This window comes from Panthera pardus, unplaced genomic scaffold (genome assembly GCF_024362965.1).
Source record: "Panthera pardus isolate Hobbes unplaced genomic scaffold, ASM2436296v1 HiC_scaffold_12, whole genome shotgun sequence".
Taxonomy (NCBI): domain Eukaryota; kingdom Metazoa; phylum Chordata; class Mammalia; order Carnivora; family Felidae; genus Panthera; species Panthera pardus.
Window position 1 is genome coordinate 40,932,853 of NW_026526677.1, and position 26,599 is coordinate 40,959,451.

The 26,599-nt window shown below is 40.2% G+C and overlaps 2 protein-coding genes and 1 pseudogene across 3 annotated transcripts in view; 2 read left to right on the plus strand and 1 right to left on the minus strand.

The window, feature by feature from the left end:
- The window catches only part of TSG101 (tumor susceptibility 101), a 58,350-nt gene that overhangs the window by 25,354 nt on the left and 6,397 nt on the right, over positions 1–26,599 (plus strand). Inside the window, exons 8-10 of one of the 2 annotated variants that reach the window (XM_019456483.2) lie at positions 11,123–11,325; positions 12,379–12,618; positions 13,880–14,219. In XM_019456483.2, coding sequence (XP_019312028.1) covers positions 11,123–11,325; positions 12,379–12,618; positions 13,880–13,969 — 533 coding nt within the window. In that variant the 3' untranslated portion in view covers positions 13,970–14,219. Of the gene's footprint in view, positions 1–11,122; positions 11,326–12,378; positions 12,619–13,879; positions 14,220–26,599 lie in introns of those variants that run through there. The other variant, XM_053899912.1, reaches the window with a different exon arrangement.
- LOC109271223 (L-lactate dehydrogenase C chain) overlaps positions 18,069–26,599 on the minus strand; it is a 58,618-nt gene continuing 50,087 nt past the window's right edge. Inside the window, exon 7 of the mRNA XM_053899914.1 lies at positions 18,069–18,668. Within this exon, the coding sequence (XP_053755889.1) occupies positions 18,602–18,668 (67 nt within the window). The 3' untranslated portion in view covers positions 18,069–18,601. The remainder of the gene's footprint in view (positions 18,669–26,599) is intronic.
- On the plus strand, positions 19,142–22,355 carry LOC109271225 (40S ribosomal protein S12-like; annotated as a pseudogene).

Sequence of the window (26,599 nt, forward strand, 5' to 3'; positions counted from 1 at the left end):
CACTCTTTGCTGTGGGTCACATATTTTCTTTCATGAACTTTGTGTGTGTTGAACTATTAACAGATACGGTACTTAGATTTCCCTAGCCTGGATATATGTGAAAACAGATGAGCATCTTTTGGAGAAGAAAGTCAGTGGACTAATTGGCTCCTTTATGAAGTTTATCAGAGCATGTACTATCGGCCATACTTGCTTTGTGCCAGGGTCTCTAGGTTTACTTCATATCAGTGATGTCCTTTTATCAGAGAGTGGTTACAGTTGTCTCAACTCTGATTTACCTAAGTGTTTTGAAACTTTGAGGAGAGAAAATAACAAAATGAGGTGCTTCTGGCCTAGGACTTGACCCTGAATAGAATCTGTTCTTTGGACACTTTGGATCTGCTGTTAAGATTCTCATCCTTGAAAGTAATCATGTAATAATTCACACCTTGAGAAAGAGTTCTTTGAATCCATCTATGAAGGGGTAGATGTGCCTTTAGGATGTATGTCGTTAACCTTTCCTGTATTCAAATGGAAATCCACGTCCACTTTCCAAATGGAAAGTTTTGCGTTATGTATATGACGTAATGTCTGTATTTTAAAAGATGCCGACAAAAAGAACAAGCCTCACATCTTTATGTACAACTCCTTTTGGTATTTCCAACACAAAGAACTACATAAATCTTAAGTATTAGGAACTTTTTTCCCTTGACACACATGAGGTGTACTTTGTTTTCCATAGTTTCTTTTTGAGACTGGACAAGTTTATCTTGTCATTTGTCCTATATCCCACTTGGATACCTTTACTCCTATTCCTAACAGAACATTAAGCTACTTTGCAAGGGCTCGTTTCAGAATGTTTTGGTAGAGTTGTTAACTGATTGTAATAATGGCCAATATAAGCTTTGGCCATCATAGTGCTGGAGAGTCAGTTATGTGTGATTTCTGACCAGCCCTGTTAGCTTCAGTGTCCCCCTCCCCTGTGATATGAATGCATGTGTTAGATCTCACAGCCATGTTTCAAATTCCTCAGCAGGCTAGCTTAGAGTTTTTCTTCTTTAAAATCTTATCAGTTAATAGCCTAAAGCCATTGGGTGTATCCTAACTTACTGGTCGCACTTCGCAGCATTTCCTTTACATTGTTACATTGCCATAGGACTTCAGTTTCTATTTTACAGAGGGGTATGTTAGGGCCCAAATCAGATTTAACTTTGGACTATTTTTAAAGCAGAACATGCAAATACTGTTATTAGTTTTACCCGTAGCTATTCAGTGTATGCTAACCAAACTTTATTTTTATAATGGATTTTACATTTACAAAACAAAACGAATTTCCACAAAACCTCAAAGCCATAGTTCCCGAGGACTCTTTCCATTGTCTAGACTCTGTTGAAAAGTTACTTAATGTCACACTGAATTTGTTACATACTTTGGTAGTCAGTGGGTAATGAAGGAAGAAACCTGTTTACATATCAAAAAAGATAAAAACAATCTAAGTGGTAATACGTATTGATACTTAGCACAAAGATTTTATTTTTATTTTATTTATTACTGGCAGAGTTAAGATTGGACTCTGTCCATGATACTGATACATGATATAAGATACATTGTATATAAGATAGATATTATACAAGATCCTGTATATAGGACATATCCAAGTGGGATATAGGACAAATGACCCATACAAGATCCCTAAAAAATGATGGGTAGGAGCACCAGGTGAGGCATTAGGTGGTGTCTTCCCCCCCCACCCCACGCCAGCCCCCCGCCCCCCACCAGCCACTCTGTCCCTGTCCAATGCACGGAGGCTTAAAAGTTTGGCACTCCCTCAATCCTAGTCTCAGCAGTGTGAAAGTTCTCTTTGGAGTTTGATTTATTTCAGGAGGCTATGTAGATGATTACAGTTGATTTACAATTCTGCATACTAGACTTTAGACCCTTTAACATACATATAGTATCATTTTTAGTTTATTATAGTTTAATAGCAACATTGGAGAATGAGTGCTTATCTCCACCGTTATTTTTTGTTTCTTGTCATCTTTTGGGAAAATCATAGCTAGAGCTATTATTAAACAAGATGCTTAGGAAAATATGTTAAGTATTCAATTGATGATACTCATCACATTCATCCTGATGCCTTTAATATATGAATACCCTTATATGTGAAATAATTTTGGACAAACTATTATACGTTAGCAAGGTCCAAAGTAGCACACCTACACAGTCTTATGTAATTCGTGTAATTTTGTCTAAAATAACTAAAAGTATGTCCTTAATTATTGGGTTATCATATGCTATGTGTGACACAACAGGAGGCAATCTGGCCTCCATTCTTTACTAGAAAATTATGAATGGTACCCCTAAAGTTAAAGCCAATACCTACTCTAGAATTTCTTTTGGAAATCTTCCTTAATGCTGTATTATCTCAGCATCAGAATTTAATCATATCCTTTTAAGATTTTGTTCCTAAACTCAATCATAAACAAGGATCAGAAACATTTAGTTTGGTAGGGTACTGTTAAAAGACATTTCAGAAACTGGTTTTGTGTTTGTTAAGTCTTGTTTTAAATGTTAGGAGCAGAGGGGCACCTGGGTGGTTCAGTCAGTTAAGCGTCCTACTCTTGGTTTCGCTCAGGTCATTATCTCATGGTTGGTGAATTCGAGCCCCACATCAGGCTTTGTGCTGATAGCACGAAGCCTGCTTGGGATTCTCTTGCTCCCTCTCTCTGCCCCTCCCCTGCTCGCTCATTCATTCATTCTCTCTCTCTCTCTCTCTCTCTCAAAATAAACAAACATTAAGACTATATATATTTTTTAATATTAGCAGAAAATCTTGTAAATGCTGCAGCAGAATTATTTCTACATTTTTCCATTTGTTGTTGGTCCATATTTAATAAAGAGAAAAAAAACTTAAGGAAAATAAGCTTCCTATTGAGTAACATTCCTTTGAGGATTGAGACTAGTAAACATGACAAGGTTTTTTTGACTGTCTTGTCTAATACTGGTCTTCCCTCTCTCGTCATCCTGGATTCATGAGTTTAGCATACAAAAATTGACCTTCCCGAATATGGCACCCCGCTCAATGTGGGCATACTGGTTCACGCTTGTGTGTGGCTTTGGGCACCTCTCCTCCACAGTCTTTCACAGACTGCCTTTGGGAAGACCTGCCTTGTCTTCAGGGTAAAGTAGCATTTTCTTCCCTTGTGGGCAGTCAGTGAGGGCTTGCCAAGGGGCTTGCTGTTCTAAATGTTTAAAACCTTTTCTGCTGCAGAAATCCAAAATAATAATAAATTTTGAAAGCTTTAAAAAAAAGGCCTTTATCTAAATTGATACTGGATTTTAACTTTTTTTTTTTTTGGTGTATGAAGGGTATGAGTAGCTGATTCATTTGGCTTCCTGGGGTTATTTCCATAGGATACTTCTAACATTGTAGGTTTTTAAATTGTTCTGTTTCACAAAATAATCTTAAGGAATGACTTTGATTCTGACCCATCTTTTTTTAAGGATGGAATTTTACTGTCCTTCAAATTAACTGGCCTTTGTGCTCACGCCTGCTAGTAACGCCTCTCGGTTTTTATGATCATCGAATGATTGGGTAGCACCGTGTCTCTTTGTAGTAGCTACTGCTTTGGCGTCCTACTTTAATGAGGTTCATACCTACTTACCTCTACTTTTGAAAACTTGAATTTTTATGTAAACTAATGTAAACTTTTCTTTGCGGTGTGTGTTTTTTTTCGAGAAGTGTAAACTGATGGTTTTCCTTAAGTCCACTTTTTTCTTACTGACTGTGGTTACAGAGACTTTCTAGAGCTTAAATAAAGAGTAATGCTCTGACGGTGTTTAAAAGATAAATTGAGGTGCACCTGGGTGGCTCAGTCGGTTAAGCGTCCGACTCTGATTTCGGCTCAGGTCATGATCTCACGGTTCGTGAGATGGCTCCTCGTGTCAGACTGTGTGCTAACATCACGGAGCCTGCTTGGGGTTCTCATTCTCTCCCTCTCTCCCTGTCTCTCCCTCTCTCTCCCTGTCTCTCCCTCTCTCTCCCTCCCTCTCCCTCCCTCCCTCCCTCCCTCTCCCTCCCTCCCTCCCTCCCTCCCTCTCCCTCCCTCCCTCCCTCCCTCCCTCTCCCTCCCTCTCCCTCCCTCTCCCTCCCTCTCCCTCCCTCCCTCTCTCTCCCTCTCCCTCCCTCCCTCTCTCTCCCTCTCTCTCCCTCTCTCTCCCTCTCTCCTCCCCTCCCTCTCCCTCCCTCTCCCTCCCTCTCCCTCCCTCTCCCTCCCTCTCCCTCCCTCTCCCTCCCTCCCTCTCCCTCTCCCTCTCCCTCTCCCTCTCCCTCTCCCTCTCCCTCTCCCTCCCTCTCTCCCTCTCCCTCCCTCTCCCTCCCTCTCTCTCTCTCCCTCCCTCTCCCTCCCTCTCTCTCCCTCCCTCTCTCTCTCTCCCTCTCTCTCCCTCCCTCTCTCTCCCTCTCTCTCCCTCCCTCTCTCTCCCTCCCTCTCTCTCCCTCCCTCTCTCTCCCTCCCTCTCCCTCCCTCCCTCTCCCTCCCTCTCTCTCCCTCCCTCTCTCTCCCTCCCTCTCTCTCCCTCCCTCTCTCTCCCTCCCTCTCTCTCCCTCCCTCTCTCTCCCTCCCTCTCTCTCCCTCCCTCTCTCTCCCTCCCTCTCCCTCTCCCTCTCCCTCTCCCTCTCCCTCTCCCTCTCCCTCTCCCTCTCCCTCTCCCTCTCCCTCTCCCTCTCCCTCTCCCTCTCCCTCTCCCTCTCCCTCTCCCTCTCCCTCCCTCCCCCTCCCCCTCCCCCTCCCCCTCCCCCTCCCTCCCTCTCTCCCTCTCTCCCTCTCTCCCTCCCCCCCCCCCCGCTTGCTCACACTCTTTCTCTCCCAAAATAAATATTTCTTTTTTTTTTTTTTTAATTTTTTTTTAACGTTTATTTATTTTTGAGACAGAGAGAGATAGAGCATGAACGGGGGAGGGTCAGAGAGAGAGGGAGACACAGAATCCGAAACAGGCTCCGGGCTTTGAGCAGTCAGCACAGAGCCCGACGCGGGGCTCGAACTCACGGACCGCGAGATCATGACCTGAGCCGAAGTCGGACGCTCAACCGACTGAGCCACCCAGGCGCCCCCCAAAATAAATATTTCTTAAAAAAAGATAAATTGAGGTTCCCTGATTTCTTTGGAAGAGAAGTTCCATAACCCACACAGAGGCTGGTAGTAGTATTAGAAGCTTACATATTCAAAGACTATAAATAAAAGCCTTTGTAAGCAGCTTAATGAACTTGCCAGGTGTGCACTTACTAGCATGAATCAGAATGCCTTTATCCATATAGTTATTTGAATGTTCTTCCTATATCAGAGATTGACCTATTTTTGTGTGTTTTTATTATAAAAGGAAATAATGGGACTTGATCGAGTGATCCAAATGGGCTTGATCCGGTTTCTGAGCAGATAGTAAAGCACCGTTTGGGGTTGCTTAGGCTCCATAGTTTGATCTGTAGCACAGATGCCAAACCAAAGACCATTGTGTGGGACTAAGTAACATCCTGAAGTAAAAATGCTGTGCAGGTGATTCACTTTTGCTGGTTAGAGTTCAGAAAAGTTTACTGTGTTTAGTTAGAAATAAGTCAGAGAAGGACAAATACCATATGATGTTGCTTATAATGTTTTTTATTTATTTTTGAGAGAGTGAGTGGCAGAGGGGCAGAGAGAGAGAGGGAGACACAGCATCTGAAGCAGGTTCCAGGCTTTGAGCTGTCAGCACAGAGCCCGATGCAGGCCTGGAACTCTCGAGCCGTGAGATCATGACCTGAGCCGAAGTCGGATGCTCAACCGACTGAGCCACCCAGGCACCCCTATATGATGTTGCTTATTTGTGAAATCTTAAAAATAAGTAAGCCAAGCAATAGATAAGCCAGCCAGGCTCATAGATGTAGGGAACAGGAGAGGGGTGGTTGCCAGAGGGCAGCAGTTGGAGGAAGAGAGAAGGGGATGTACTGTTTTTGTTTTTAAATAAATTGAATGTGTTTAAAGTTTACTGTTCAGTTATCTTGTACTTTACTTTGGGATTGCCCTGGATTCTCTAATATAAATGATCTTTTTGAGTGACAGGAAACAGTGATCATTTAGTAAGTACTGTTAGGAGGTAAATAAAACTGATTAAGTGTTTAAAGATAGTTTTAAATCAAGTAGTCTATACTAGTGCACTTTGAAGATACTAGCCTAAATTATTTGTTGAATTATCAGATCTATCGAGTAGCATATTGGTTTCCTAATAATAGAAAAAAAAATTTTTTTATGTTGTAATTCCTAAGGATTAGGTTCAATAATTGAACCCTACCTGACATTTAAATGAAGGTTTACTTAGAGCTGTTTCTCAAAATCGTTGTTACCGTTTCAATTGCTGCTAATCTGGAATTGTAGAAGGGCACTTCTGAAATCTGACTCTGCATGGGTAAAGGTCACTGTGTGGGGACTTGATGCATGGCGTTTGCCACAAACTCTGTTTAACCCAAGGCTTATTAGAGCAGGTACAAAGAAAATTAAAATTTCTCTTAAGACATTTGAGGAAAAAATTTTTGGTTTGAAAAGTGATCAAGCAGAAGAGAATCTGTCATCAAGTCTCTTTTCTTATTTGTTTAAACAATCCCTTAAAGTGTCAAGGTGCATCGAATTTTGAATTTTAATAGATTTTCTTCTTTGGCATTCATATTTCAGATCTTAATTACAGTTCTCTTCTTTTTAGAAAGTAGGTGGATTTAAATGTTTAAATATACTGTATGTAAGGTCTGTGTGTGGCAGAGGAAAGGACGAGGTCTAATCTTGGCATTTCCACCCGCCTCGGGTGAACTATGACCTTTATTGAAAGCAGGCACCTGCTGCCTCAGCTTGGCTGCCATTTTGAGTGCTCATTGGCTTCAGCTAGAGACTTAACTTGGATGGCCTTATTTGGTGCTGTATGGTAACATTTGTTCTCGTGTATTTTATAAGAGAAACAATATAAATTCCAGAATTTAAATGTGTATTTTTAAAAAGAAATTTTAAAACTTCACATCAGTGTAAGTCGGTCCATTTTAGTGTAATAATTTTAACAAAATTTGATGTGTTTGTGTGTGAAAAACCCTGGCTAGTTACAAAATAAGACCCTTAATCCTTTATTACTTCAGATAACTTCTACATAGATGAATGGAACACTAAGTGCTACATATGATTGGCCACATCGCTCTACCAGCCTTGAAGGGACATGTGTTGGAAGGGGTGTTGAAAAGCAAACATAGAGTAAAATATTTCACACTGCACATTTTAACACTCACTGCTTCCATTTACTCAAATAATTTTGTCTGAGCAGCTACCACAATTCAATGCTGAGCCCTTCAGCAGTCAAATTCTTTCAAGATACTGTTCCTGTCCCCAGTGGGACAGCCAAATTTTTACCAGGAAATACTGCCAGAATTCAATCTCTCTGACTTGCTTTGATCTGCCATTTTTGCCAGGGTGGTGAAAACCAATTTATGGTTTTTGGTTTCTCACAACAAATTGAAAAGGTTAGAAAAATGCTAATTGCAGTTAAATCTGAAAAATAAGTTATTGAAAACAACTTAATACAGGGTGGAATAAACATGTGTCTGTAACAACCTACCTCTGAGTTTCTGACCTAGTCTCTATTGCAACAGAGTATAGGAAACTCCAGAGTATAGGAATCCCCAATTCCTGGTTTGTAACGGGTGGTGGCCCAGCCCAGATTTAGGTTAGCACGTGCCTCCTTTTCCAGAGATCTACACTGTCCTTCCCATCTTGAAATTCCAGTTTCAGGAAGTTTTTAAAATATACCTTTCTCTTTTTTGTACTCTGGGGTATTTTTAAAGTTCAAAGTATGTTCTTAAACTGATAAATAGAGTAAGAAGTATTATTGGGAATTAATTATGTCGAATAGAGGGAAGATCATTAGTGGAGGTTAGTCTTTTTTTCTTTTTAATCTTTATTTTTGGGAGCGAGAGAGACAGACAGAGTGCAAGTAGGGACGAACAGAGAGAGAGAGAGGGAGACACAGAATCCGAAGCAGGCTCCATCCAGTCTCTGAGCTGTCAGCACAGAGCCCAACACGGGCTCGAACCCACGAGCCACAAGTTCATGACCTGAGCTGAAGTTGGATGCTTAACCGACTGAGCCACCCAGGTGCACCTAGTGGGGGTTAGTCTTAACCATATTTAATGGTAGAAGATGGGATCTGATATTTAAGAACATGAAACTGTTTTTGTTAGTTAGAATGACTTGAGAGTTTGTTAATGAAAGAGGTAGGGCTGGCTATGGAAAAAAGCAGAATCATCCAGCAGGGAAGTAAGTAGAGCACGTGCAAGGCCTTCAGGAAGTTTGCCTTTCAAGGTTGTGATCAGTATAATTTAAGTGTTGTAACAAATGTAGACCATAATTTGGGGGATGAGGTTGGGACATGGTGACAAGGCCGGAAAAATATCTGGTAGAAAAGCAAGAATCACACAGGTGGATTACAGCAGTGTTAACCTTTCTTTCTTCATTATCCTCCTCGGGAGCCTTTTTAGACATTTTTTCCCTTAATCATCCCTTCTGTGAACTGTTAATACTGTATATTATACTATATATCTGTTTACGTACTGTATGTATATCTCCACTCTATACATAAAAAGAACAAGAGGTTTTCACTTTCTAAGAACCAGCTTTCATCTTCTTAGAGGAGTAATATCACCTCCCCTTGAGTATGTGTATGGATTAGAGTGATGCTGGATAAGACTGGCCTTGAACTCAGAGGAAAGAACTAGAGAGAATAGCATTGCAAAGATTGTCCACGGCTCTGGGCTAGGAAGAGAGGTGAATAAACAGACCTTTCCTTAGCCAAGAGCAGAGTGGAAAAAAAAGTCATTGTGCTTAGACTAATCAGATTAGGAGGAAGAACAGATGAAAGCATAAAAGCATGTGGTCTTTTGGAAAGATCTAGAGGAACACAAGTTGTCTTCCTGTAAAAGGGAAGGTAGTGCTTCTGAACAGTGAGGAGTCAAACCATAGTTCCATAGTTAAAGGGGTGAGGATTCTTGTTTCAAAGGAGAGTGGGAGAAGAGTGGAGAACTCCCATCTGATGGTTTCAGTCCTTTGAAGATGTCCTGAGGATTTTTTGCCGTTGTGGCAAGATGATAAAAGGCGGCTAGAGCGTTAAGAGTCAGAAAGATTGAGAATTTGGATCAGGTTGTGTTTGGCAGGTGAGGCCTTTGGAGTTAGGAGGTCTGGTGGTCTGACAGAATGTGAGAGAGGCCGCCTCAGCAGAGAGCCTGCCCACGAGACTGAGAGATGGGCAAGAAGTCAGGGCTGAGGGGAGCTGCTCACAGGAAGCAGGAGTGGTAGAAAGAGAGGTCAAAGGTGCAAGAAGGAATGGATGGAGACATGAATTAGTGAATGGGAGAAAGTTGCTCAAGTCATCCTGGTCTCTGTAGGGGAAGATGTGAATACAGAGGCGGTCAGACAGGAAAACAGCAAGAAAAAATTAGGGGAATGAGCCCAGAGGTGGTGCAGTAGTTGGTAAATCGACAAGAATCTTCGGAAAAGTTAGGTATTAAGAGGCCAGGGATGTGGAAAACAAGAGCTCAGTCTTCATAGGGGAAATGTGGTTGCCCTCTTGTTTTGCCATTCTGAATTCCAAAGCACAAGTTACCCGAGTTAACACTTTTGCTTTTCAGGAATATAAAATAAGCTGAAATACTCTTGTAAAATGAGAAATGAATTCTGGAAAGTACATACCTTACGGATGTGTATGTTAATAATCAACCAGAAAGTATTAACTGCCTCTTGCCTCTCTGTGAACCCTGTAAGATGGATACCGTCTGGGCTGTCCTCAGCAAGAGGTTTCTAGCAGGGAAGAGGGGAGGGAGGTCCTTGGAGTGAGAAGGAGTGCACACTGCGGGTCTGATCCTGGGCTCTCCCTCTCACTGTGTGCAAGCTGTGTCCTCAGGACAAGTGGATGAAGGACACTCCTAGGAAAACCTGGCCATGGAGACACTGTCTATACTCATTTTCCCTCACAAGAAGAAGAAAACCCAAGTCAGGAAAAAACAGTTCTTCTGTGGTGGAAATAAAAAAAGAAAGAAAAGCAGAACTTAGACTTTTAGACTTAGACTTTAGACTTAGACTCTTCCTTTCAAAACCTATGAAATCAGAGAATGTCCCAATGTTATTTGCAAAAAGCCGGAAAAACATTCAGGGCAACCTGGTATGAACCACCTTCTGTAGGAAGACAGCTTTACTAATTAAAAAGTAGGGTGACCGACCAGCTTATGGAACATCAAGAACTGTGGACAGACAGGACACCGAAGAGCCCGTGTGGAGCTGGCTGCCTATCGTTTGGAAAGCTCAATTTCATTTTAGAAACAGTGCACCTTTTTGGTACTAGGAACAGGCCTATGATGTGGGAACATGAATGGTAAGAGTTTGGATACATTTTGCAAACGGACTAAAGGGGTGGGGTCGTCCCCCCCCCTCCCATGGGTGTAACTAATTGTCTCCAAAAATTTTCAGCTCAAAGTAGAAGTGATACTTTGTAAACTAGTCTGTAATCAGTTTTTATTCACTATAGGCAGTGACAGATAAATGTAATTCCCCACCCACACCATGTATACATTTGCTGAATCAGGACCCCAATTGAAGGACACTGGTAGTCATGAAGAAAATACATACTTCTGTTACCGGGAGAACCTTTTGAAGCAAGTATCACAGGGATAAGTTTATTTGATATGAAATATGCAAGGAAATTATAGAAGACACATTATATGGGAAGGGACATTTATCAGCTGTTGGATTTTCTGTACATCACTCTCTTTTGCTCATTTGTTCTTTCCGATTCCTTCGGTAAAGAGTAAAGGAGTAAAAGTCTTGAAGGGAAGCCTTATTACCCTTACATCAAGGAAACTCCCTGTTCTCGGTCTTCTTATTGGCCTCTACGGTGGGTTCCTCTCTACTTCAGCTTAGCAGCGAAACCTGAGAATGCCCTTGACCTGAATCAAGTGTTTTTCTTTGGCATAAATTTATCCCATTTGTCCTTTCCTCCCACTTTGAAAGTGTCAACTCATTTTGTCCCACAAAAGGAGTAGAAAGTGCCTGGGAAATAAGCAAGTGGTTTCTGCCTTTTTCCTGTGCAGGTCCCAGTAGGGATGGCACCATCAGTGAGGACACCATCCGAGCCTCTCTCATCTCAGCAGTCAGTGACAAGCTGAGATGGCGAATGAAGGAGGAAATGGATCGCGCCCAGGCCGAGCTCAATGCCTTGAAACGAACAGAGGAAGACCTGAAAAAAGGTCACCAGAAACTGGAAGAGATGGTCACCCGTTTAGATCAAGAAGTAGTAAGTAACTCACTGAATACTTGTGATTTTTGGACATGTACACCTTGGTTACCCTGGACTGTGGGTCTAGTACGAGTTCAGAAAATTAACACGAATTTTCTGGTCGTTAAGAATTTGAATATAGCTTCTGGATAACTTGTTAGAAATGGAGACTGTGGGGGCGCCTGGGTGGCGCAGTCGGTTGAGCGTCCGACTTCAGCTCAGGTCACGATCTCGCGGTCCGTGAGTTCAAGCCCCGCATCGGGCTCTGGGCTGATGGCTCAGAGCCTGGAGCCTGCTTCCGATTCTGTGTCTCCCTCTCTCTCTGCCCCTCCCCCGGTCCTGCTCTGTCTCTCTCTGTCTCAAAAATAAATAAACAAAAAAAAAAAAAAAGACTGTGTTTGCAGTGGGGAGGTGGATGGTATTTAGAGCATTTTTACTTGTACCTTCACCCTGAGAGATGAGCTTCTGACTCAGTGGAGGATTGTTTCAGTGCTTGATGATGCCGGACAGTTAACCGGGAAATAAGAATTTGAGAGAGTTCTAAGGCATGAAGGAGATCTGCAGACTGTGGGTAGAGACTGGTCGAGTTCGGAGCCCACAACCACCAGCAGTATCTTGTAACTAAAGTTCAAGTGTGTGGGGTTCTTTGGGTTCATCCTCCGTGTAGACTGAGGCAAGTTATTCCTCCGTAGCAGCTGCCCACTTATTTGGAAGAAAGACGTCCTTTATTTTCATGGAGGGAACCTGCTGCTGGAAAATTCGTTGTGTGATGGCTTAATTTGCAACATCATCTGTCACGGATAAGTGACAAGCTTATCACTGCCACTGGATGTGCTCAGTGTAGTGTTTTCAACATTATTCCGTCTTCACTCGGCATATTACATCACACCTTTTCCTCTACCGTTGGCCAATATGTTATCTGAAACATTAAAATCGACCACGTGTTGTTTAAGTATTGCTTTTTTTATTTCGCAAGGCTGTTTCTGTAGAGTTGAGTTGTAGATGCTTGACTGGTAGATGCTTATGTACAATTCGTATGAAGTCCTCATACTTGGACTGTTTTGTTTTCAGGCTGAGGTTGATAAAAACATAGAACTTTTGAGAAAGAAGGATGAAGAACTCAGTTCTGCTCTGGAGAAAATGGAAAATCAGTCTGAAAACAATGATATTGATGAAGTTATCATTCCCACAGCCCCACTATACAAACAAATCCTAAATCTGTATGCAGAAGAAAATGCTATTGAAGACACTATCTTTTACCTGGGAGAAGCCTTGAGACGGGGAGTAATAGATCTGGATGTCTTCCTGAAGGTATGTCTTCCTCACTCTGCTTTCCAGGATCTCAGAACTCATGCTTTAGAGGCACTGACCTTGAAAACCACAAACCAGGAGGGTTTCTCCGTAGGGGAAGTTAAAATCCCTTGTGTTCCCAAAGAGAGCAAGTGAGATCTGTGGCTGTGAGCAGTGTGATGTCACCTACACAGGGCTGAGGATCCCCCTGGGAGGGGAAGAAAGGTGGACTAGTGGCTGTACTTCCCATCCCCCAAGGCAGCACCAAGTTGAATGTAGTCATTCCTGCCTGTGTCTTTCCACTGTGCTGCGTGGGTCAGATACAATCAGATTTCCGTTGGTTCTTTCAAGTCATACACCATCTAAAATAAGATCACTGATGACCCCACCCGTTTTGGGTTCTGTTTTCATATTTCCCTGTTAATTTTCTTAGAGTTGCCTAATTTTAGACCTGTTTTCCCAGATGGAACAGCCCTGCAAAGTATTGGGCTGCCCTGCTCATACCAGAACCCTTCTGAATGAAGGTTGTTTTAGGCTTAATGCTAACGTACAGACGTGAAGATCCAGTGAATTAGCTTGGCTACTGCTCTCTGTTGGATCGGGGAGTGTGGTTTTAGGAGAATAGCAGCCCTCTTTTAGGGTATTTGATTCAGCTGCTTCAGTGTACACGCGGGGCCGGCTGGCTGCTTGGGTCGCTTGCTGATCTTGCCTCTCTCGCTGTGATTAAGTGGCCAAACCGGTCTTGGATCTGGTGCAAGCACATGAATATCCGGCTAGAAATCAGAGACCCAAGATGAGGCCTCTCTCCCTTCATGTGCTGTTCCTGCTTGGGCGGCCTAGCTTAGGGAAAGGTGCACGCAGAGAGGCCCGAGAGGTATGCTGTTGCTAGGCATTGGACAAAAGCTGGTTTATGCTGCTCATTCCCCTGCTTCTTGCCAAGTGCAGGCGGTCGTAACATTTTTTGTAACTTTTGTTAGGATTGCAGTTCCAGTTTCCCTGGTATCTTGGTTAATCTCAAGATGTAGTCAAACTCCTGAGCCAGATCCTGTAATGTCATGCTTCCCTGTGAAGTAATCCTTTACAGGATCTCATAGCACAACCTGCCAGCATCAATCTAGTTTAAAAACGAGTTTAAAAAAGCTACATGTAATGAAATATTGGTTCCAAAGGACGGTTGATACAAGTTTAGGGTTCTTAGATCGCATCTAAGTTACAAACTGTCTGATACTTCCTGCCTTGGTCAAATCCGTTCTAAACTGTTGAAACTTTTTCCCCCTCCCAGCATGTACGTCTTCTGTCCCGTAAACAGTTCCAGCTGAGGGCACTAATGCAAAAAGCAAGAAAGACTGCCGGTCTCAGTGACCTCTACTGACTTCTCTGATATCAGCTGGAGATTGAGCTCTTCTTAAAGCGTTCTTTTCTTCTCTTTCTTTCTCTTATCAGTAGGTGCCCAGAATAAGTTATTGCAGTTTATCATTCAAGTGTAAAATATTTTGAATCAATAATATATTTTCTGTTTTCTTTTGGTAAAGACTGGCTTTTATTAATGCACTTTCTATCCTCTGTAAACTTTTTGTGCTGAATGTTGGGACTGACTATGCTAAATAAAATTTGTTGCATAATTTTTCTCTTTATTCAACATTTTTAGGAAAAATCAATGAAATCCTAACAAAGCATAATATCCATCAAGTTAAAATTTAGCATTATTTATTCTGTAATCTACAAAGTGAGTTGTATTTAATATGGAATATACCATATGGAAATCTAACTTTTGAAATATTTGAAACTGAGGGATGTAAGGGGCTTTTTCTGTTAAAGGTCCTATGTGGTACCCTCCTACCAGTCCTTGCCTAGATCTGTTTCCTTTCTAGGCCTAACCAAACCATAACTGGTCTCACCAAGAAGAAAGGAACAGAGTGGCAAGTGCATGCTACACACCTGAGAGTTACGTTAATTGGGCAAGACGGTCTGGCCACAGTTTAGGAAGGTAGAGTGCCTCCTTGCTTTTATTGTCACATGAAGTCAGTCTTCCTGGTGTGTGATTCTACAGCCAAGTTGGGACCACCCAGTGGGCTGTTTCCTGCAGAAACAGGAATTTAAATAGAACAGAATTTCTAAATAGAATTTTCTCTAATTTCAAGTGCTTTAAAATGTTTAGGAAGCTAGGCAGCCTACCCTATATTTCTCCCAAGAGAAGAATGCCCACCTTGGTCTCAGTCATCCCTCAAGGGTTTATACAGTTCCGATCTTTTGTAAAAATTATCAGAATAAAAGCGAGCAAGGTCAAATCAAGGTTTGATTTAATATTAGTTTTGGAACTAGCATTTTTGTGTGTATGTTCATTTTTATATTGTAGAGGAAGTTGTAGCTTTTTTTATAGAGTATAAATGAACATAGGTATCAGCCAGCCAGGACAAAAGAATCAGAACTTCTGTAAACACAGTAAACACACATCATTCATTCATTTTGGACCAAATGGCAAACACACGCTTGCGTGTGCCAGAACTGCACTCATGTAGCAATTGCATAAACTATCCTCCAACACCCAGCTGCTAAACAGAGAAGTACTGTTTTCCCTTTTTCCACTTTTAGGAATTCAGGTTTATTCGAAAGTTTGATACATATCCTATAACCACGGTCTCTTCTTCCATAACTTCAGAATGGCAGCCTTAAGTAACTTGAAAGCTCGAGCTCCTTCTGAATTTCCCAAAGAGTGTCTGTACTCTTTTTCAAACGAGACTCCTCTTCAGGGGTCACCTTTACCTTCGTGAGATCTGTAATACCATTCTCTCCCAGGATACAAGGAACAACAAGGAATACTTCTTCTTTTATTCCATAGAGGCTCTGAAAGTAAAGGCTTGAAAATTATTCCTTTCTTTCTTCTAATAAAGGTCTGCAGTATGAGAAACAGCAGAGAAACGGCCAGGTGAATGACAATTTAACAGCTTTCTAGTATGAACTGTGGCAGAAAAATAGACCAGTGGGACAGAGAACAATCTAAAACGCGGTTAGACATATTTACTGTTCAGATTCACCAGCCATCTTTCTACACAGGCCCCAGCCTCTTGCCATGTTTGCTGGGAATAACTCTCCTCTTCCTATCTCCATACCCCAAACCACTTCTTATCAGGGAATCACTTCAAAGTACCTATTACGTTATTCCCAGTGATGTAATTCCATTTTGCTTTAGCCTGTCACATTCAGACTAGCAAAGGAGTCTTACCCAGGCCTCAACTTCCCCTTCCCCAGGAGACTAACGGCTAATGCTTTTGTGACTAGTGCTTCCTTCTTACGCCTCTTCATTGGACGTAATTGGAACTCTAGAGAGCAGTTCAAAATGGAGCAAGACCTACCCACAGTGTTTCCCAGTGTTAGCAGTATAAACATACAAAAAACCACTTTTATGTACTTGAATCTAATAAATACTAGGACAGAAGTCTACAAAGATGAGTTCCCGTACCACCACCATCCCCCTTTCTCTGCCTCTTCAGCAGCAACAAAGAATAGACTTTAATTGTCCCTTGGGGCACCTGGGTGGCTCAGTCGGTTAAGTGTCCGACTTTGGCTCGGATCACATTATCATGGTTTGTGAGTTCGAGCCTCGCATAGGGCTCTGTGCTGACAGCCCAGAGCCTGCTTTGGCTCTGTCTCCATCTGTCTCTGCCCCGTGCATGCATGCTCTCTCTCTCTCTCTCTCTCTCAAAAATAAATATTTTTAAAAAATTGTCCCTCATCAATGTTTTTATTCCTATTTTATGTTAATGATAAATAATTTTTCAAGCATGCACATCCTACCTTACTTATGGTGGAAACTGGATGCACTCTCCTAAGATTCTTCAAAATACTTTGTTAAATCAGCTACAGATAGGATATACTTCTTGGGAGTGTTGCCCTTTCTTTTTAATCATCTTGTAACTACTGTGGAGAAATAATTGTCATTTGAACATCCATTTTATGGCAGCTGGTATGACAATGCCACAAAACTGAAATATTCCCTTCAATAATTTCCCCTAGAAATATCTTATAGCAGCTGGTTAAGATAAACAGTCATGAGGATAAGTATACAGATACAATAATATGAAATCAGTTTTACCACTAACAGTGAAGACTGTATAACAATTTAAAAGAATATATTGTCATTCAACAAGTCATTGCCTACTGTGTTTAGGGTTAGGCTCAGCAATGAGTAAGACAGACTCAGCCCTGGACTACTTAAGAATGTATAATCTGGTGGGGCACCTGGGTGGGTGGCTCAGTCGGTTAAGTGTCCAACTTCAGCTCAGGTCATGATCTCACAGCTTGTGGGTTCGAGCCCCACATGAGGCTCCGTGCCGACTGCAAGGAGTCTGCTTGGGATTCTCATATTTTCTCTCCCCCCCCCCCCCCCCCCCGCTCACACTTTCTCAAAAATGAGTAAAAATTAAAAAAATTTTAATCTGGTGAATATGATCACACAAAAATGAAAGAAGTGCTAATGAAAAGTATGGGAAATGTAACAATGTATACTTAAGCTAATCTCATCCCCCTGGCAGAATTCAGGCTCACATCTAGCTTCCAAAATACTGAAAATGCAAAACTGACGTCTTACCTGGCAACTACTACTTTCTGGACATTTTCCCACTGCTCAGGATCTTTATCAGTTCCTATATCTGAGTTCAGATCCTTCAGAAGGACCCCACTCCACTCCATACAGGAACTAAGAAAAAGACATCAAAAGTCCTTTTATTACATGGTATTATATAACAATAGTTTTTTAAACCTTAGCAAACCTGTTACAACTGCCGAGTGTTTTTGTTTTTAATGTTTATTTTAGAGACAGAGAGTACAACTGGGGAGGAGCAGAGAGAGAGGGAGACAGAATCTGAAGCAAGCTCCAAGCTCTGAGCTGTCAGCACAAAGCCCAACACGGGGCTTGAACCCATGAACTGTGAGATCATGACCTGAGCTGAAGTTGGACACTTAACCAACTGAGCCACCCAGGCGCCCTCCAAGTGGTTTTCAAATAGCAATGTTCAACAGAACTATCAAAAATTCAGAGTCTAATCCTGCTCCAAATCTAAACTAAAATCTCCAGGGATAGAGCCCATAATTGTATCATCTCAGTGAAGATTCTCCAAACAAGGAAGTGACGATTTTAAACTTTCAACTAGAGATAAGCTTTAACTTTTATCACTTCAAGTTTTATATTATTTATTTATATTATTATATATATAATATATATTATATTATTATTTATATTATTTATATATAACCAAGTTTTATATTAATGGATTTCAAGGGTTCTTAGAAAAAACTAAACACTATCATCACAGCACCTCTCCTCTGTAATTTTCTCTTAAAATTAAGAATTCGTGTTACTCGGATTACAGTACTGACCTTTCTAGAGTGTTCCAAGTTAAATATAAACTATATCATATTACTTAGTGCTGTATTAAGAAAGTCTTATAATCTTGGGGTGCCTTGGTGGCTCAGTTAGTTAAGCATCTGACTCAGTTCCAGCTCGGGTCATGGTCTCACTGTTCAGGAGATCGAGGCCCATGTCAGGCTCTGTACGGAGAGCTCAGAGCCTGCTTGGGATTCTCTCCCCTCTCTTTGCCCCTCACCCACTCTCTCACGGGTGTGTGCTTTCTCTCAAAATAAATAAACTTTAAAAAAAAAGTCTTTTAATCTTCCATATATAGGATTGTAGTAATGTTCTGTTTTCAAATTTGTGAGTTTTTCTGGTAGATTATTATAAAAATGTGCTTAAATACACTACTAAAAGGGTCTAGAGTGGAATAAAAGTGCTTTTTCCCCCACTCAGGAGCTATTTTACTTTATGATGAACTATCTCTATGATCAACATAGTCTAAATATCTTTCAGAGAATGCACAGCTCAGTGGTGCTTTTAGGCTTACCACTCAAGTCTCCATGCTCTCCAAAGACCAACCCACGACAGCTTTCAGAATGGATGCCAAGCCTCTGCCCAATCAAGATACACAAATGGGCAGTGTCCAGATTACAGTCATTCCCAATAACACGGTTTTGGGGAAATGCACTCAACTTCCAAGCTACCTAAGTTAAGATACCCACTGAGAAGAAAAAGTTAATGTCAGAAAAGTTCTTATCTAAAATTATACATTTTTTAGATTTATCTAAATCTGATGTTTTATCGGAGGGAAAAAACCATGGTTCTTTATTCCAACTCCCAACTGTATCACAATTCCAACAGTAGCTACCCGATAGAAATATATTATGAAACAGTATTTTGCTACTTTGCATAGTCCTTGTGCAGAAACATAGTAGGTTCACTCCATAAAAAATTTTGAGAAATACTCTGATCAAATCTCTTACCAGTTTGATGCATACAAAGAGTCTTATTTATTTGAGAGCATGTGCAAGTGAGCAAGAGGCAGAGGAAGAGTTGATCATTATTTTTAAAAAACTAGAAATAAAAAGCTTAATATAAAAACTACAGATGTATAGTTTTCTCCTCTTCTACAAAAGACATAAGGTTATATATATATATAACTAATTATAATGCTGTCTTGTTGATTTGTAATATATAGACACAAAATAGCACAAAAGTTAGTGAGGGATTGATGCTATAATGGAGGAGAGTTTCTGTATTTTGTTGGAATTAAATGCAAAAATGTGAGGTAGATCACGGTATGTTAAACTGTATATTGTAACTCCAAGAACAACCACTAAAAAAAAAAAAAAAAAAAAAAACTCAAAAACCATAGTTCAAAATGAATAAAGGATGGGGCGCCTGGGTGCTCAGTTACAACTCTTGATTTCAGCTCAGGTCATGATCTCATGGTGATGAGATCGAGTCCCACATTGAACTGCACACTGGGTGTGAAGTCTGCTTAAGATTCTCTGCCCCTCCCCTGCACACTCTCGCACACTCTCTCAAAAAAAAAAGAAAAAATGAAGAAGGGAATTAAAATGGTACTTTAGAAAATACCACCTTAATGCAAACAAGTCAGTAAAGGAGGAACTAAGGAACAAAATAAAAGACATAAAGCAAATATAAAAATGGCCAAAATAAATCCAAAACATCAATAAAATATTCAATGTGAATAAACTAAATCTATTCAAAATGCAGAGTTTTTCAAACTGGGTAAAACAAGATCTAATTATATTGCTCCGTAGAAGAAACACACTGTAGATTTAAAGAGATAAATAGCACCTGAAACAAATATAACACATTATTAACAAATTAATAAATAAAACATATATAAACAAGTTGAAAGTAAAAGGATGGAAAATTACACACCATACCAATGGGAACCTAAGTAGTTCTATTTATACCGATTTTTTTAGGTTACTAGAAACAGATATTTTATAATAATAAAAAGATAAATTCATCAGTAAGTTATAACAGTTATAAACACAGGCACCTAAAATACATGAAGCAAAATTGACAAAACTGAAGGGAAAAGTAAAAATTCAGTAATAAAATTGAAAACTTCAACACCCCACTCTTGATTCTGGATAGAGCTATTCAGATAATCAGCAAGGATACAGAAGACCTGAACAACCAAATACTATCAACCAATAAGAACCTTATAAGTGACACAGAATATACATGCAGAATATACATTCTCAAGTGAACATGGAATCTTTCTCATGACAGGCCATATGCTAGGCCACAAAATAAGTCCCAACAAATTTAAGAGAGTTGAAATACAAAGTATATTCTCATGCCAGCACAGAAATTAGAAGTAAACAACATATAAGGAAATCTGAAAAATTCACGAATATTTGAAAATTAACCACCACATTCCCCTAATGAGTGGTTCAAAACAAAACCTTAAAAAGGCTGTTTCCCCCACTGCCGAGTTGTACAGAGGCGGAGGCTCAGGTGTGCTTAAGGCTTGCCTCCACCTATGACCCACGGCCATGGCCCAGGAAGGCTCTGCTGCAGGAGGCATAGCAGGCACTGATTCCGTTTCACACGAGGCGCTGAGGACCGCCCTCATCCACAATGGCCTAGCATGTGGAATTAATAATAAAGATGCTGAAGCCTTAGAGAAGCACTAAGCCCATCTTTGTGTGTTTCTCCAATGTGACGAGCCTATGTATGTCAAGTTGGTGGAGCTCCTTTGTGCTGAACACCAGATTAACCTAATTAAGGTTGACAACGATGCGAAACTAGGGTAATGAGTAGGCCTCTGTAAAACTGACAGTGGGAAAGCCCTGTAAAGAGACCGGTTGCTATTGTGTGGTAGTTAAGGACTATGGCACAGAATCTCAGGCCAAAGGTATCATCAAGGAATACTTCAAATGCAAGAAAAGAAATAAAAAATTTAGCTCTTGCTCCTCAGAAAAGAAAAAAAAAAAAAATCTTCAGTTTAAAAGTACTTGAGGCAAATGAAACAAAAAATATACCAAACTTTATGGGATGCAGTTTTTCATGGCTTAAAGGGACATCAATACCCATTAATCCACACTACAAAACAAAAAAGATTTCAAAACATTAACCTAACCTATCTTAAAAACCAAAAAGAAGAGCACGCTAAACCCAAAGGAGAGAGAAGAAAAAAAATAATTAAGATTAGGATGGAAATAAAAATGAAACAAAATAGAAAGTCAATAGAGAAAATTAATGACATCAAAAACGGGTTCTTTGAAAAGATCAACAAAATTGAAAAACCTAGGCTAGCCAAGCTAGATTGACCAAGAAAAAAAAAAAAAGAAGGAATCAAATTACTAAAATCAGGAATTAAAGAAGGAGCCATCGCTATTGACCTTAGAGAAATAAGACTGTTTGGAAGTACTATGAACAACTATAAGCCAACAAATTAGATAATTTACATAAATAGGTAAATTCCTACAAAGGCAAAAACTACTGAAACCTACTCAAATAGAAAATGTGAGATTAGGGGCGCCTGGGTGGCTCAGTTGGTTAAGCGTCCGACTTCAGCTCAGGTCACGATCTCGCGGTTCGTGAGTTCGAGCCCCGCGTCGGGCTCTGGGCTGATGGCTCAGAGCCTGGAGCCTGCTTCCGGTTCTGTGTCTCCCTCTCTCTCTGCCCCTCCCCTGTTCATGCTCTGTCTCTCTCTGTCTCAAAAATAAATAAACGTTAAAAAAAAAAATTAAAAAAAAAAATGTGAGATTAAATCAAATCAGTAATCTTCCCAAAAGCAAAGCCTCAGCCCAAGTGCCTTCACTAGGGAATTCTACTAAACATTCAAACAATACCAGTCCTTCACAAACTTCCAGAAAATGGAGGAAGGAACACTTCACTACTTATTCTATGAGGACACTATTACCCAAAGTTAGACGAAGACCCCTCTGGAAAAACATTTTCCCTCAAGAATATAAATGTGAACATCCTTAACAAAATATTACCAAACCAAATCCATCAGCAATAAAATGGATTATACATAATGACTAAGGGAGATTTATCCAGAATTGGTTTAACATCCAAAACCCAACTGGTACAATACATTCATAGAATAAAGTAAAACCCCCCAAAAAAGGTGGTCTCAAGAGACACAAAAAAAAGCATTTGATAAAACCCAACACCCAGTCGTGGTAAAAATCCTCAACAAACTAAAAACAGAAGGGGACATCTCTAATACAACAAAGAGGATCTATGAAAAACAACTAACGTTACACTTAAATTGGGAAATAAGATAAGGATGCCCACTCTCACCACTTACACAATACTGTATTGGAGGTCCTAACCAAGGCAATTATGAAAGAAAGAGAGAGGGAAAGAAAGAAAGAAAGAAAGAGAGAAAGAAAGAAAGAAAGAAAAATAGAAAGGCCATTCTGATTACAAAGAGAAAACTATATTCACAGACAATACGGTCTTGTATATAGAAGATCTGAATCTAAGATCTAATAACCTAATCTAAAATCTAAAAAAGTAGAAGATTTGTACACCAAAAACTATAAAACATTGCTGAAAGTAAAAGAGAAGTTTTAAATAAATAAATGGGAAGGAAGACATCCTATGGACATCAACCAGACTTATTATTGTCATGATGGAAATGTTACCAAAATTAGTCTACAGATTCAACATACTCATTGTTGAAATCTCTGCAGAGTTTTTTTGCAGAAATTGACAAGATGGTTCTAAAATGTATGTGTAACTGAGATACCACTTCACACCAGTCAGAGTGGCTAAAATGAACAACTCAGGAAACTACAGATACTGGTGAGGGTGTGGAGAAACGGGAACCCTCCTGCACTGTTGGTGGAAATGCAAACTGGTGCAGCCACTCTGGAAAAGTGTGGAGGTTCCTCAAAGAATTAAAAATAGATCTACCCTATGACCCAGCAATAGCACTGCTAGGAATTTACCCAAGGGATACAGGAGTGCTGATGCATAGGGGCACTTTTACCCCAACGTTTACAGCAGCACTTTCAACAACAGCCAAATTATGGAAAGAGCCTAAATGTCCATCAACTGATGAATGGATAAAGAAATTGTGGGGGCGCCTGGGTGGCTCAGTTGGTTGAGCGGCCGGCTTCGGCTCAGGTCATGATCTCGCGGTCCGTGAGTTCGAGCCCCGCATCGGGCTCTGTGCTGACAGCTCATAGCCTGGAGCCTGTTTCAGATTCTGTGTCTCCCTCTCTCTGCCCCTCCCCCGTTCATGCTCTGTCTCTCTCTGTCTCAAAAATAAATAAACGTTAAAAAAAAAATTAAAAAAAAAAAAAGAAAGAAACTGTGGTTTATATATACAAGGGAATACTACTTGGCAATGAGAAAGAATGAAATCCTGCCATTTACAGCAATGTGGATGGTTCTGGAGGGTATTATACTGAGTGAAATAAGTCAGTCAGAGAAGGACAGATAATATGTTTTCACTCATATGTGGATTTTGAGAAACTTAACAGAAGACCATGGTGGAAGGCAAAGGGAAAAAAAAAAAAAGTTACAGAGAGGGAGGGAGGCAAACCATAAGAGACTCTTAAATACAGAGAACAAACTAAGGGCTGATGGGGGTTGGGGAAGAGGGGAGAGTGGGTAGGTGATGGGCATTGAGGAGGGCACTTGTTGGGATGAGCACTGGGTGTTGTATGTAAGTAATGAACCACGAGAATCTACCCCCCAAACCAAGAGCACACTTTACACACTGTATGTTAGCTGATTTGACAATAAATTATATTAAATAAATAAATAAATAAATAAAATTTATGTGGAAATGCAAAGGACTCCAGAGCCAAAACGATCTTGCAAATAACAAAGTTGGAGGAGTTAATACCTCCTTGATTTTAAAACTTATCACAAAGCTATAGTAACTGACACGTCTAAATACTAATATGGAGTGATCTTCATGATGTATTAAACTTAAAGAAGAGGATGGAGAAAAGTGTACAAAGAAACAAAAAACTATAAACAATTTTTAATGGCTACAAATTTTAAAGTGGAGACTAAAGGGAAAAGGGGACAGAGATAGAAGCTAGACTTCCTGTAGTCATGTAAATATTTTATAAAATTATAAAACAAAATTTTAAAAGCATTTCCTCAGTATCAAAATTAAATGAATAAACTTAGGTACTCAGTTTTGGCCTACCCACAGACAAAAACTATTCCAAATGACTACTCCAAATGACAGTAATTTTCCTAAGTATCTCAGCCTAGATTTCTGAGCTCCAGATTCAGTTAGCTACCTATTTGATATTTCTTCTTGAATGTCTTTAGATATCTTAAATTTAACATGTCCCAACTGGAAGTCTTGATTTTTCTCCCCTAAACCCAACACCCTCTCCTACTTCCCTCATTGACTCCCACCCCCTTGAAAGCATCCCAACCCAGGTAAATGGAGCCACCATCCAATGAGTTGCTTGAGGAAAAAATCTAGAAGTCAGTTTTTATTCCTCCCTGTCCCTCACTACACACAATCCTGCACATTTTATCTCCAAAATATATCTTGAATTTGTCCACTTTATTCACGCACCAGTGAGGAGTTGTGCAATTTTGGAAAGTCAGGCAGTAAACTATAGTGTTCCTTTCACTTCTGCACCCTCAATAATCTGGAAACAACTCAGATATGAAAGCCTTTAGAATGTAAACTTTAGAAGTCATTATGATTAAGCAAATTATATAATCATACATCCTAGTGTTTAAGGAAATCTTCATTATAGTACATATACATTGATTACAACTGTGCAAAATACATGTTACATTAGCAAAACCGGAACAGACTCTGGTTATATCACTAGTTTCCAATTTAAATATATTTTTCTACCAAGTTACCAAGCCTAACCCCACCCCCCCCACACACACACACACACACAAATTCTTCACTGAACATTCAGTCAAAACAAAACTGACCTGGATTGGAAACAATAATCAGTTTGCAGCGGTGACTATATTGGATAATACTGGGAATCATTCATTTAAACAATGGACACATTTCGCTAGACTAAATCAAGGTGTGTTTCTCCTCCTTTTATCTGGCGTGCACCTGCTGTGATAATCACTACGTTGGAGTTTACAGTGACAAGGTAATCTGGGGAAAGATTTGAATAGAAAATACATTATGGAAGAAAACATCTGACATTTAGGTACACATTTCCTGTTAGGGCTCAATCACCACACTGTGTTTACTGAAGACTGGGCTCCCTAGGATCTATAATGCCCACAACACTCTTGTAGTTTAGAGAAATGTCACTAAGTTTTACTAAACTTCAATGTTTCTTGTACATTTTTAAAAACCTAACATACCTCTTGTACTTCATAGAATAAGAGATAAAAATGTGTATGAGTCTGGTAAATGAGAATATTTACTTAGAGAAGTGGTGTGAAAAGGCCAGGGAGATCTTGGTTCATGTATTTTTTCAAATGATTATCTCATGGGTGCCAAGTAAATAAAATACAGTAGTCAAGAACTTAGGTTTTTGAGTCAAACAGAACTGGGTTCAAATCCTTACTCCATTTTATTTAACTTCAGTTCACAGGTGCATCATCTGTAAAACCTCACAGAGCTGTCGTAGGTATTAAATAATATGCATAAAACACTTAGCTCTGGCACAAAATAGACAATCAGTTCATGACAACTATCATGATAACCACTGTTACTGCTGCTCAGAGGGACTCGGGGGCTGTAGGAAACCTTGAAACTAAATGAAGTAAAACCTAATGAAATCTGAACAAGATGCTATGAGTGTACAGAGTAGGGAGCAATCACCTTTATAAGAACTGAGGAAGTCTTCATAAAGGGAAATAAAGATCCAATTTTCATATTTATTCATGTAGTATTCAAATATTTATAGTATTTAACTATGATATTAACCTTTGCCAGAAACACTGTTTGGCATTTTCATGAAAGGGCTACCATGTTGAAGATCCACTGTCCCACCCATCAGTTTGCCTTCATCAACATCCACAAAGGCAAGCTCATCACTCAAGCCCTAAAAGAAATCAGTCAAAAGCAGGGAGGGAGTAAACTTTCTGATTAAGTGGAGAGTGAAAGAAAACTGTTATACTGGCCATCTGTGTATCTTATATTAGGCTCAAAGAAGACGCAGTATGTTCAACATCTCAGGATACAAAAGCCCCAACTAGAGGAGATACAAGTTACAAAGAAGAACGTTTCAGTTCACAATTAGGAAAAAACAGAAACCGTTTAATAAATAGAACAGTCTCTGAAGGTAGTGAACACCTCTTTAACTTAAGCTGAGGCTGTACAGTGATAAAGCAGTGATTCTGTAGAAGGAATTTCTCATCAAACTAGGAGCTCCTTGGGGTGCCTGGGTGGCTCAGTTGGTTAAGCGTCTGACTCTTGGTTTTGGCTCAGGTCATGACTTCACGGTTTTGTGGGTTCAAGCCCTGCATCGGGCACTGACGGTGCGGAGCCTACTTGGGATTCATTCTCTCTCTCTCTCTCTCTCTCTCTCTCTCTCTCTCTCCCCCTCCCCTGCTCATGCTGTTTCTGTCTCCCTCAAAATAAATAAATAAAACATAATTTTTTTTTTTTTTTTTTTTAATTAGGAGCTCCTTGAGAATAGGAAGTGCTTATTCATCTGCACTCTGGTGCTTAACACCTACTTAGCACAT